General features: G+C 40.0%; 1 protein-coding gene across 1 annotated transcript in view; it reads left to right on the forward strand.

The window, feature by feature from the left end:
* LOC132843294 (kelch-like protein 29) overlaps positions 1 to 14,411 on the forward strand; it is a 181,555-nt gene that overhangs the window by 137,584 nt on the left and 29,560 nt on the right. The window contains exons 7-8 of the mRNA XM_060866502.1: positions 459 to 655; positions 5,513 to 5,772. Coding sequence (XP_060722485.1) covers positions 459 to 655; positions 5,513 to 5,772 — 457 coding nt within the window. The remainder of the gene's footprint in view (positions 1 to 458; positions 656 to 5,512; positions 5,773 to 14,411) is intronic.

Below are 14,411 nucleotides of genomic sequence, written 5' to 3' on the forward strand. Positions count from 1 at the left end.
ACCCTGATGCACACCATTATTCACAGATCCCCGTTGTATACCCTGGGGGCTTATTGCATTTAAACTAATCAGTGCAATCGGATCTGAATGACATCATCACACTGGGGATATAAATCACATTGTTTGGCATATAAATGGAGCTTTGGTCAAGGCTAGTGCTTGTTTATATTATTTTTCAAAGGAATATTGATGGAGTAGTGTTGCCTTTGTCCCATGTCATCCACCTGTATTTATGTTCTCCATTAGTGTCCTCTTAGTCGTTTGTGTGTATATCCATGTGTGTGTAGAAGCATGCTGTGCTGTCATACTGTGAGTTCAACACAGCAATAATGTGTTGTTCAGTTGCAGGAAACAAAATGATGAATTAAAAAAAATCAGACCTGCTTTCTTTATGTTTTGAGAGAAATGCTCGTGTATATATGTGTAAAGTTTTCTAACCACTTTGTCGGTGCCATCAGGTCCCTCGGGGAGACGGGTAGTGGAGAGAAGCTGGAGCTGCAGATGACCAACATCAGTGCTGACGTGCTGGAGATGCTCCTGGAGTTTGTGTACACCGGCTCACTCGTCATCGACTCGGCCAATGCCAAAACCCTGCTGGAGGCCGCCAACAAATTCCAGTTCAACACATTTTGCAAAGTCTGCGTGTCTTTCTTAGGTAGGAACTCTCATCTCCTTCCTCACCCTTGTTGCTCCATCCATCTACACTACTCCATCTTTCTCCACCATCCATATGAACTGTTCTATGATTTTCTCCGTCAGCTCTGAAAAAATCAAGCACAGTCGCTCTACTTGTGTGTAAAATCCAGCTGTGTTCAGGTAGATCAATATAAGTTGAGCCAGAGGTTTTCACTTTTGTGTAAATGGTAGAAAATGCTGACTGAGTAAGTGTGAGATGCTTGAACGCTAAACAAACAGATCAGGGACAAAGCTGAGATGAGTTTCTGAAGAGTCAAGGCTATGAAGTTCCGTGACTTCTTTAGCATTTGACTTGGGAGTGTAGACAAAGAAAAAGTGAAACTTTGGTTCAAAAGGTCAGCTGAACAGTCAGACAGGAAGTGAAGGATTACCAGCATCTTTTATTGATCTATTTGCTTTGCCGGTTTTCAAGTCTAAAAATGTGTTTTGGCATCATGCAGAGATGGCAGGAGATTTATCTAAAGCCCTGCATCAAATGAGGGTAAATCCAGTGTACAACAAAGAAAAGTTGGAAGTTGTTTGCAGCTTTGCAAGAAACGATAGAGACTTGTCGATTTGGTGATCGCATGTAAAACGTAAAATATTTACTCCATTAAAAAAGGTATCGTGTATGGTGTCAAAACATTTTACTTCTCACAGCTGGGTTTAGGCTACCAGTAGCACGACTTAGTGGATTCTGCTAAAAGTTACATGTGTTTAGTGAAGTCCTGCAGAGAAGCAAGATGTTCAAAAGGCTGCGCAGCTGCAGTGCTGCTACCTCAAGCTAGTAATGACAATCAAGTTCATGTGTTTTGTGTGTGTGTGTTTTGTGTGTGTGTGTGTGTGCACCTATGTGTGCTGGATGGAATGAGGCCTGGACCTCACCATGCAGTTGTCTTCAGCCTGTCCTTTATTGGCCCTGACAGAAAACTTCAGAAGAAAAAAATATGCACTTTCCTCAAAGAGAGAAGACATCTGACCTGGTTTATAGGAGATGGCACGCTACAACTCTGCATCATTCCAGACATAATAAAAGCGCATCTGTTTGAACCAGACACATGTTGGGCTGAAGTTTGGCAGTAACGTGTCTGGGTGGACTTCACATGGGCTACATATTTTATGTTTATACAGCTTATGTCACGCTGATTCATCCAGAATTTTCTTCCAAAAAACACATGGACTACTTTTCTAATATTACAGAAAATGAACACCTTGTCTCAGGCACATTCACGTTTGTCAGCACGCTAGGTGGTGTCGAGATAGTCTTTGTCTTTTAACATCGCAAAATGTGATTTTCACCTAAGTGGAGAAGCAGTTAATAAAAGACGTTTATAAAACATCAAATTTCCAGCTCAGACATTAAAATCTAAATCTATTGCCAGACTTCAGATCCTTTATTCAGGAAAGTATATTGTGAGGGAATTTCATCCCACTTAGGCTTTGTTAAGTCACCTGGCCTTTAGTAAGCAGTCTTTCATTAGTTAGACCTACTAAAGCCTCCACTTACAGTACAGTATTCTACAAATTTAGAAATATTGGATTTCTTTACAGACATTGGCCAGAAATGCAATACTATTATACAGAGCTAATTTTAATATTATTTTAATATTAATTTTAATATTTTATATTTTTTATTATATTTGCCATATAATAATATAAGGCAAATACATTCCAGTATTCCACATTCCAAAATATTTCCAAAGATACAAAACCACAGAATGTTTAATTATAGACATCTCAAAGAAAGTTCTGTTCACTATCAACTCCAGAGCTACTATTGGTCCTAGTCCTGATCTTGAAATGGGTCTCCATTCACATGGTTTCATCCCACTCACTTTTTTGTCACGGTCCCAATAACAATGACTTCTTCTATATCCTGCACAAGCCAAAAGTTTTTGTATTTTTTTTATATAGTGAAGGTTTCAACAAATCACTAGTCAGTTTATGTGGAATGTTTTGCCTAGCAGGCTGTCTGCATTTCCTAATACTGGGACTATTAAAATAATAATATTCTTTGAGTTTGGAGATTTCTGTACAGCTTACAGTCTGACAAAAGAAAAATTAGCTCTGTATAATAGTTCACATGCATAAAGCCTTTCTGTTGTTGAACTCTGCTATTGTGAGATGCTGGCTTGATTTGAATAAGTGAAAGCTTCAAATATACTTTAAAAAATAAATAAATATTGCAAATGCCACTAGCTGTTGATCCTTTGAATATGTTGCTCTCAACACTGAGAGATTCTGTAGGATCTACATCACTGAGATTCTGTAGAATTTGCAACACTAAGAGATCCTGTAGGATCTACTGCACTAAGACTCTGTAGGAAATACATCACTGAGATTCTGTAGGATCTACAGTACTGAGATTCTGTAGGATCTACAACACTGAGAGACTGTAGGACCTACAACACTGAGAGATTTTGTAGGATCTACTGCACTAATATTCTGTAGGAATTACATCACTGAGATTCTGTAGGATCTACTGCACTAAGATTCTGTAGGAATTACATCACTGAGATTCTGTAGGATCTACAGTACTGAGATTCTGTAGGATTTACAACACCGATAGACTCTGTAGGACCTACAACACAGAGATTTTGTAGGATCTACTGCACTAAGATTCTGTAGGAATTACATCACTGAGATTCTGTAGGATCTACTGCACTAAGATTCTGTAGGATTTACAACACCGAGAGACTCTGTAGGATCTACAACACTGAGAGATTTTGTAGGATCTACTGCACTAATATTCTGTAGTATTTACATCACTGAGATTCTGTAGTATCTACAGTACTGAGATTCTGTAGGATCTACAACACCGAGAGACTCTGTAGGATCTACAACACTGAGAGATTTTGTAGGATCTACTGCACTAAGATTCTGTAGGAATTACATCACTGAGATTCTGTAGGATCTACAGTACTGAGATTCTGTAGGATTTACAACACCGATAGACTCTGTAGGACCTACAACACAGAGATTTTGTAGGATCTACTGCACTAATATTCTGTAGGAATTACATCACTGAGATTCTGTAGGATCTACTGCACTAAGATTCTGTAGGATTTACAACACCGAGAGACTCTGTAGGATCTACAACACTGAGAGATTTTGTAGGATCTACTGCACTAATATTCTGTAGTATTTACATCATTGAGATTCTGTAGGATCTACAGTACTGAGATTCTGTAGGATCTACAACACCGAGAGACTCTGTAGGATCTACAACACTGAGAGATTTTGTAGGATCTACTGCACTAATATTCTGTAGGATTTACATCACTGAGATTCTGTAGGATCTACAGTACTGAGATTCTGTAGGATTTACAACACTAAGAGATTCTGTAGTATCTATAACAGAGATTCTGTAGGATCTATTATATTGAGCTATTCTGTAGGATCTACAGCATTAAGAGATTCTGTAGGATCTACAACACTGAGAGACTCTGTAGGATCTACAACACTGAGAGATTTTGTAGGATCTACTGCACTAATATTTTGTAGGATTTACATCACTGAGATTCTGCAGGATCTACAGTACTGAGATTCTGTAGGATTTACAACACTAGAGATTCTGTAGTATCTATAACAGAGATTCTGTAGGATCTACAGCATTAAGAGATTCTGTAGGATCTACAACACTGAGAGACTCTGTAGGATCTACAACACAGAGATTCTGTAGGATCTACTATATTGAGCTATTCTGTATGATCTACAGCATTGAGAGATTCTGTATGATCTACAGCATTGAGAGATTCTGTATGATCTACAGCACTGAGAGATTCTGTAGGATCTACAACACAGAGATTCTGTAGGAGCTACTATATTGAGCTATTCTGTATGATCTACAACACTGAGACATTCTGTAGGATCTACACCACTGAGAGACTTTGTAGGATCTACACCACTGAGAGATTTTGTAGGATCTATAGCACTGAGAGATTTTGTAGGATCTACACCACTGAGAGATTTTGTAGGATCTACTGAATTTTAATTACATTTCGTAGCCATATTTGTACATTTAATTGTGTGAGATTCTGAGTTTAATAGTATTCAAAAAGACATTCTAAAGAAACAAAGCTTGAAAATAGTGTTGTGTTGGTCTGATAAAAAAAAATTTCACCCAATTTAAACTTTTACACAAATGTAGAAGGGATGGAGTGATTGCCCTAAAAGTAGCTTCCGGCTCTTTTTTTGCTGATCTTTACTGACTGAAGTAAATTGTGGTTGTCATAAATTGTGGTTGTCAGGTAACAATCAGAGCTGTACAGTCCAACTCTCTAAAACTATAAGAGCAGGTCACAGCAAGAATCAACTTGGCACAGCGTGAGTGTGTGTGTACTTTTTGCCTTAAGGAGGCTATTACAAGTCTTCAAGTAGCCATGATGAAATACCAAAATTTGTTTTGCTAATGTGAAACACTATGTGTATAGAGTGTATAAAGAACTTGATATAAGAGTACTTTATTTAGTGTCACTCTTTGGATAGACAGACGGCAGCTTGGTCTTTGCATATTACAATTTGTTCAAGCTTTGCAGTCACGGGCTTGGCCCTTATGATACTTTGTTGCCCCCTTATTTGGCTCCTCTGTGGCCCTAGGGCACCAATAAGTACTTTACCTGCCAGTGTTAATCTGTGGGATGCCACCTCTGCTGGGTGCCCTGCACTCAATCGATTTGCCCCAGTGTTTGTCCCAGAAATGCTTTGAGCTTCAGTGCTCCTCTGAGTTTCACAGATACACAGCTCAGATAGCTTTGCTGCTTTTCTCCCCAAAGCCTTGTGATCTTTTATGGATGTGGGCACTGGATGGTGTCTCTCTTCCCTTTGTGCTCTTCAGAGAAGCAGCTGACAGCAGGGAACTGCCTGGGGGTTCTGGCCATGGCTGAGGCGATGTGTTGCACAGAGCTACACAACATGGCCAAGGCATTTGCCCTGCAGAACTTCCCAGATGTGGCTAGCCAAGAAGAGATCCTAAGCATCTCTAAAGAAGACCTGGTCAGTTACCTGTCCAACGACAGTCTCAACACCAAGGCTGAGGAGCTCGTCTACGAGACTGTCATCAAATGGATCAAGAGAGACCCAAACAACCGAGTACAGGTAAGTCTTTATATTAGGGAGGAATATTTTGGAAAATAATTGATTGTTTACCACTAAAAGATAAAAATGTCAAATTATAAATAAAACATATTTGTAAATGTTTGTAAACCAATATGTAGATAATAGAAACAACCATAGAATACAATTATTTGAGGGACAAAGTCCTGAATAACTGATATTCCAAGAAAGTCACAATATTTTGAAAATAGAGTCCTAATACTATGACAAAACGGTATAATAGAGCAACATTGTGTTAGAATGGGAGCTGTTAAGCTGTTAATTTGGTGAAGTTATACCAGATTAATATTTGTAGCAGAACTTTGAAACAACTGAGCAGGAAATTATATTTAATTAGGGGCAGGAACAGACAGATATAATGCTGGAAAATGGCTCTACACAGCTCGACACTGGGCATACAGGAGGTCCACTATTTCAAGATCGATCATTTCCATTATCATTCTCATTGTCTCCTGTGAAACTACATATCCTCAATGAATGGCACACAGATGTAACTATCGATAGGCTTGAACTGGCCACTGCCTGCAATTTCTCTTTCTGCAAAAAAGACAATGACTTCCCTACATGCTCACTGTCCCTCGATTTAACACACAAATGTTGCTTTGATATCTGCCATTCGTCCATAGTATATTATTTGCACTTGCACCTGTGCACATCTCTAGTATAACATATATAAAGCACTGTGAATATTGTGTATGATCTAAACAATTTCAAAACATTTAAATACATTTTATTTATTAGAAAGTAATGGCCTGGGTCAAGAAAGCATCGACAGCTACCAAGAAGAACAGAAGATAGTAAGAAAAGAGATTAAATGAATATTATATCAGTTACATGAAAGTTAGGAGAAGCAACTCATTGGAGAAAACAAAAGGCTCAATGAAGAAGTTGAGCCAAGCAGAGCTGAAGCCTGAAGTGTTTTACAGGTACTGTATTGGAATTGAGTTTTACCCTGGCTAAAAAAAAGTGTAAGTGTAGGACACAGCAGGAGCACTAACTCTCCTGAAGTGTCTCTTTTCTTCTAGGATCAAAAGAGCTGTGCGCTAGGTAGTTCAGACACATGACCTCTTTAAAACTGCTTCCAAAACTGAAAGTTCTGGCTCTGAGATGCCAAAAAACCTCCAAAACTTTTCTGGGCCTTAACTCTTATTTGTTTAGTTTTCCAGAAGACTGAGGATGCTCAGAATTAAAATACATGCACAGTAGAGCTGCATGTGGAATCGAGCGCTATGCATCAGGAAATCAAGCTGTTGGCAGTCGTGATGGAGCGCTGTGGTTGTCTGAAACGCAAAAGCCGTGTGGGGCAGAGCTGTCGCATTGAGCTGCTGTTTAAAAAGCAGCTCACACACTCAGCCTTTCACATGATAAAACAGCCCATTGGTCAGTGCTGGAGTTTATACACAACAAAACACTGGGTCATGAACACAATTTTTATTTTTTATTTTTTTTGGCTGTTCTCTTTCTCTGTCTCTTTTTTGTTTGCTAGCTGGACTAGACTGTGATGAAAGGGATTTGATTGAACCTTCTGAAATTTCCCAAGGATATGTTGAATCCAATTATCGCATCAGTGTACAGAAAAATAAAGGCCAATATAAGGGCTTGTTCCTCAGAGTGAGCCGTTGTTTATAGACCATTTTCACTGTGGGAATCGGTGCCTAGGAAGACACATGAAGACAAAGTGATGCTTGTGAAGTGTTAGAGGAGCGAAACACATTTATGCCAAGGACAGGTAACAGGAATGGAGTAAAAACAGCTAATTTTGTCATACATCTAGGTAAGCAAGTCATTTTGTGGCTTAGAGCTAATTACATCTGATTTAGCACCTACTCGATTGTGAGCAGCCTGAGTACTTAGTTTAATTCCAGCCTCGATCTGAAGCATTGCCTCCATGTGTGATGATGTATGGATCCATGTTGGGTAGTTCATCATCTCTTATTTTAATTTACATTAGTGTAGCTCAGTGAGTCAACACAGTTTTCCTGTAGTCGTATCATGGGTCCCAAACGACTCGCAAAAAAGAAGAATAATGCTGCTGCAAATACTCTAGCTCGTGGGGCATGGGGCATATAAAAATTGTACATGCCAGCTTAACGATCGATTCTGCCTTAGTGCTCAAGACGGAGTGCTGTTCTCAAACTGAATTAATAGATATGAGTAAATGAATTGTCAAAATATCTTAAAGCTTAAAGGTGGATATATACTTTTTTAAGTAAAGTTATCTGCTGTTCAGTTTTATAAAATAAACATTATTTAAAATAGCCGTTCAATTCAGTGTAATATAAACTGCCTAAACAGTAGCTTCAGTGTGATTTAACCTCAGCTTCTGGAGTAAAACTCACACTAGGAGTTCAGCTAGGAGAGCCGGGCAGTAATCGCAATCCTGTAGTGTAATTTGAGCAGATCAGGCAGAGAGTGAGATGAGTGCCGAAATGTTGGCCTTTCCTTTCACTCCTCGCTCCAGGTCCACAGTACAGGCCATGTGTGTTCAATTAGAACGGCCCCTCACGCTGCCAGTGGGCCCATTAATGTCGTGCCCCGGCCAATTTCAGTCAACACTTTATCACTTGCTAAGGCTGCAGGACAAAGGGGTTTGATTAATAGCATCTCTTTTGAAAGAAGATCTAATATGCGAATGAAAGGGGAGCTTAATGATGGTTTGTACAGGATGAAGAATCAGTATTCACCAAATGAATTTCCATCTGATACAGCAGCTGTAAAATAACAATAACGTGCCACCACTGATATGCGCTCCATGTTCCAGCAAGATGATACTTATTAGCTGTAGGAGACCTGTTTAACATTAGATTGTCAAACCAGAGACGTTTGCAGATTTGCAGAATTTGCGTTTCGATCTTTTTTTGATTATGAAGTTTTTCAGAGCTCATTGAATCACACGGAGTCCTTGAATAAACGTTGAATCTATTAGCAGATTTTGATAGATTTGGTCAGTTCCATAAGAAGACTTGCATGTGATTAGTGAGCTATCTCTACACTGCTGCACAGCTCAGGGGTTACAGCCTCAGCTGTGGTGCAGAGAGAGAGACGCAAAGAGAGAGGAGACGGGGTACAGACCCTGGCCAGCTTCACTGCTGTATGTCTTCATTGCTCTCTCTATTTTACACTAATATGGTTCAGAAGCAGAGCTCCAGGCTACAGGCCAACTGAATCCCAGCGCCTCGTGTCCCTTTTTTCTCTGTCATAGTCTCTCTCTGTTTCTTTTCTCCCTACTAAGGGAATAGCCCCAGATGAACTCTTTGAATGAGGTGTGAGGGAAAGTTTTGCTACCGTATTTTTCCTCGCTGAGATTAGTTAAAGAAAAAAGACAAAATGTCTCTGTGTGCAGGTCATATTTATACACAGCAACATGGGGGCCGTGATGACACTGTGGTGCCCACTGACAATACGAAATAGAAAATACTCTGTGGGCATTTTTCATCTGTGTGACACATCCCAGCATGCTCACAACTTGACTCGTGTCATATCTGCTCAGCATGCTGTCAGACTGATTATTCTCCACCTCAGTGTGAATTATGTCCTGTGTGTTTGTTTGTGTTTGTGTGAGTGTGTGTGCTTACATGGGAAAAATTAGGCATTTCTTTTCACCTGTCCTCCCTTTTGTATCCCATATTTTGCACACATACATGCAGCTTGACTGTAGTATGTTCACTTAATGCACCTATGTTTGAGAGTGCGCTTAGTTTTCAGCTCCACAATTATTGGCACCCTTAATAAAAAAGGTTATACTTTTGTGGATAATTAGCTTAATCTTACACAGAACACGCCAATACATTTATTTAAGTGTGTCAGAAGAAAGTCCTTTCATTAAACAGCCAAAATAAGCATCTGGAGGTTTGACTCTGTTGACTAGGGTTACAACTGAAGCTATGACTGAACAGTCTGGAATCTCTAGTCAGTTGAAAGAGACAGAGATGGAGACAGGCATAGAAAAGTCGTGCCCTTTGTCCCTGGCAAATCAATACCTTCTCCGTATTGAATGTTTTGACTATACAGACTTGCATCTTTGGAAGAAACCAGGCAGGTTGGCCAAGAAGAAGTTTTCACTCACTGAATGGCTATCCATTGTTTAAAAACACATATGCAAAAGTCTCTTAGTACATCAATATGCAAGGTGGCCAATGGCACCTAAAATGTGGACGAGCAGACTGCAGTTTGGACTGCAAGACAGAATGGAGACGAATATCATGCAGAAGAAGGTTGACAGAAATGGAAAACAGTAAAGTTTCTCTGATGTACCTCATAGTTCACAGTTTTTTGGAAGACTTCTTGATTTGACTGCAATCTGGTAAAAGAAAGTTGCATGAGCCTTTTCTGTGGAAGTCTGCTTTATATGTTGTGCTTCTCTCAATGTGAAATGGAGATACATAATAATGTAACAGAGAAAAGAGAATAGCAAAAATAAAGACTTTTTTTTACAATCAGAGAGGGTTCCATGGGAAATTACATAGAGTAAGCACAGTTGGGTCCTCATGCTGAGCATATCTACCTGATGTACTATCAATGTACCTTCAATTGTGTCAGTAGTCACCATTCACCTGAGTGACTTTAGGATCTTCCATTGAATAACTGGCTTGGACTGGGTAGGTGAACACACTTCCACTTCTCGTAAACAGTCAAATGATATCTCTGCATACTTTTCTCTATAAAGCAGCCTCCAATCCTTATCCTCATGAAACAGTCATAAGATCCCTCTTCTCATGAACCAGTTATAGTTCTACTATAATGAACGTCCTATTGAAGGTAGACCAGAGCATGGCATCTGTTTGCAAGGAGGCTGTGGTGGTCTCTTGTGGGACCTTCAGCTGGTTATTGAGGTCAGCCCTCTTGATCCACTCCAAGTGATGACTCTGTTCTGCAGTTGCTCTGAGGCTGGACCAGACAAACTGGATCAGCTGATGTGATGGAACTCTTTGTCATTTTCTTTATCACTTCTATAACCCTGAAGTCTTTTTTTATGATTAGTGAACCCAGATTTCTTTTCTTGCATCCTCAATACAATGTGCTTGCTCTCTAAGGCATGCATCAACTGGAAACCCATTCCCGTTTCTTCCTGCTATTTCAGTGATCAACCTCTTCCAGTCATGTTACAGATTGAGAGGCTGTGCTGCCTGTGGTCCTGAAAGCTACCCAGCAGGTGCTAAAAGCAAGCCTGGGCATGAATACCCTCTAGCTGTTATAGCTGAGAAAGGGTCGTACACTTACTGCATGGCTTGTACGAAGTGCTGGGATTAGTATTGGCTCACAGCTAAAGAAACATTACCATGTTCTGAATAACTTCATAAAGGCTTCAATTGTGTGTGTGTGTGTGTGTGTGTGTGTGTGTGTGTGTGAGACATATGTTGGTGTCAGGCTCAATGTTAAATGGAGCCTTGTGCAAGATGGCAATTCAGACTCGGATACAAACGCTATAAACGGGGTGTTCAGTGTCCAATAAGAGTTTTTGTGTGGGTGTATATACCCCGGAAAGACATAGTAAATGATACTGGAAGTTATTAGATTAAGTAAAACCTCAGTACTAGTTAAAAGTTTTGGAGGTTCTTTGGTTTAATTACAGATTTATCACTATTATTGCTACAGGCGTAACAATAAATGTTATGAAACATTACAGACTTGCAATTAAATAAAGAAAGCTAAATCTTTGTGGAACTTATTAACTGGTCACTCATAGATCCAAATGTGACTGTAAATGAGTGCTTTATTAAAGGCAGGCAGTGCTAATATTAACTGTGAAACATAAACATGTGGTGCGCTCAAAGTTCCCAATTAGAGAAATAAAAAAATTCAGCTTTTCAGCATTAGTAATTAAATTCATTCATTCATTCATTTTCTACCGCTTATCCGAACTACCTCGGGTCACGGGGAGCCTCTGATCTCAGGCATCATTGGGCATCAAGGCAGGATACACCCTGGACAGAGTGCCAACCCATTGCAGGGCGCACACACACACACACACACTCTCATTCAATCACGCAATCACACACTATGGACAATTTTCCAGAGATGCCAATCAACCTACCATGCATGTCTTTGGACCGGGGGAAGTAGCCGGAGTACCCGGAGGAAACCCCCGAGGCACGGGGAGAACATGCAAACTCCACACACACACAAGGCGGAGGCAGGAATCGAACCCTCAACCCTGGAGGTGTGAGGCGAACGTGCTAACCACTAAGCCACCGTGCCCCCCTAGTAATTAAATTGAACACGTAAAAATAAAAATTTTCACTTTTACATTAATTGCACTTAACCTGTAGTTATGTTTACTTGCCATTTTATCAAGTAAATATTTGGATACAATTACAGTCTGTTGCTATGTATCATCTCACCTGTACCACATAGACAAGCCACCATTGGACCGAAAGTGACCAGATAGTATTTGGCTAGTGAGTCACATTCTCTTATAGAACCATCTGTGTGGTTAAGACCCATGCAGTGACCTGGTTGACTGCTTTTGGTAAAATTTGAAAAAGAATAGTATAATGGAAAGAGGTATTAATTTTCAGATTGTTCACTAAGCACATAGAAGAACACTTGAGTTTTCCTACCTGCTTCAGAGATTTAATTTAATCCCTTGTAAACAATAAGCAAAGTTTGGAAAAGGATGTGATGTTCAGGGAGTGATACTGGTTCAATTTACCCATGTTTTACTGCCATCACATTAGGACAACATTGACCTTGTAGGTGTTTTTCTGGCCACAGGACAGGGTTGACTCTCTGTCATCTCAATCTAGCCGTATCCAACCCAGAAATTTCTCATTGACTCGTACCAGCACCAAATCTATCAGGAAACATCTCCAGGCTGTCAGTAGGATCCTGTGGACATAAAAACACCTAGAACCACTAACACAGCCATGTCAAAAACACCACCCAAGAATCTGTTCTGCAGCTTGGCATGAGTAGGTTAAACCAGTATTAATCCCTGACTATCACATCCTGCCAAAAACATTGCTCATTGTTTTACTAGGCATTAAATGCCAGATATTTTTCTATGTGCTTAGTGAACACTGAACCTTAATGCCTCATTCCATTATGATTTTCATTTCCCTATTTTACCTTAAGCAGTCAACCTGGTCACTGCATGGGTCATAAATGCACAGATGGATCTCTATGAGATACAACTGGGCCGATCTATAATTCATCATATTCAGAATTTACTTTCCCTGCTCTGCCGTTACTTCTTGTCTTTCAGTCTGAAGCTGGTCACTTTAGAGAACCTTGTTGCTTTGTTTACTCTCCTCTTCTTTGGGATTGCATATATTAGTGTAATCATATAATCGCCTGGTACAGGATAGGAGCACACAAACATCAGCGTATTTTAGTCAAATTTACAAGAGGGAGTATAAATCCCCCCGCTGCCTGTAACAGCCCTTGCCTACTCCCCTGTGGTGACTCAGCTTGGGAGCAGATGATTATTTTCTCTAACCATTCCAAAGCTGTTTGGCTAGAACGACTCACCCGTGGCACTGGCAGGGCTGGAGAGGGAAAAGAAGGGGAAGGCGGGGAGAGAGGAAGCATTCTGGTGGGTACATGGACATATTGCTATGACATTATTTTAGAACAGACGCGAAATGTGTTCAGAACAGCATGCCTGTACCAGAGCTACAACCAACACTAATCCCAAATCATTCACCCAATGGGGACATTTCCTGTGCCCTGGAACAGCCAGTTTATGCATTAACACATTATATTACACACATTGAGTTCAAATAGGCTTTCTGCTATTTACTTTCCTCAAGAAAAAACAACATTAAGAGAATTACTCCATAAACATTTAGTAGAAGGGCAATTTTGGGAAGTGTTTTAGTGTATAATATAAAGAGCTGAAGTACAGACAAGACTTGGCAAGCGTGTATGAAATAGCTCCAAGGTGTTACATAGACCTGGCCTCTAGCTGTGCATGCTTTATACATCGGTGGTATTGAGGTGAAAAAAAAAAACACAGAGAAATGGTTGGAGGTTGTTGCTATATAGTAAGCACTGTTGGGAAATGTCAGTAGTGTTGCCTGTATAAATGTCAAGTGTGCCTAAAGTGAACATGGCCATCATGTCACGGTCAGAGAGCGAGTGCGCTATAGATTGATGAGAGACCACAGGCCCAGATGTCATGACAGTACATGTGTGTGAACAGGCCTAGAGACAGTGTGTGAGAGCTCAGGGTGAGCAGGTCTGCTGTTCAGCTTGTGTTTACAGCGCCGAGCACAGATGCAAGCAAACATCCTGCAGATCCCCACTGTGAACAAGGAGTCATCAGCCCACTGTGGCCCTCACCATAGCAACTCCTTTCAAACCTGTTTGTCACCTGGTCAACACACACACACACACACTCACACACACACACAGATGCCCCAGATAGAACAAAAGAAACTGAGGAACCAACAGGAAGTGATTCGTAAATTACAAGTTCTGATTTTAGAAAAATAATTCTGTTAACTGCAAAGTAAGCAATTTTATTGTTTTGTTAAATTTAATTGATTTTTTTAATTATTATTCATCAAGTTCATTAATAATATTAATCTAAAAATACATGTTAATAAAATATACAATGTGAAAATTATGTTTTGTGTGTGTGTATGTTCACACATACACACACATACACACACACACAC

The sequence above is a fragment of the Tachysurus vachellii genome, chromosome 3 (assembly GCF_030014155.1).
Source record: "Tachysurus vachellii isolate PV-2020 chromosome 3, HZAU_Pvac_v1, whole genome shotgun sequence".
Classification (NCBI taxonomy): domain Eukaryota; kingdom Metazoa; phylum Chordata; class Actinopteri; order Siluriformes; family Bagridae; genus Tachysurus; species Tachysurus vachellii.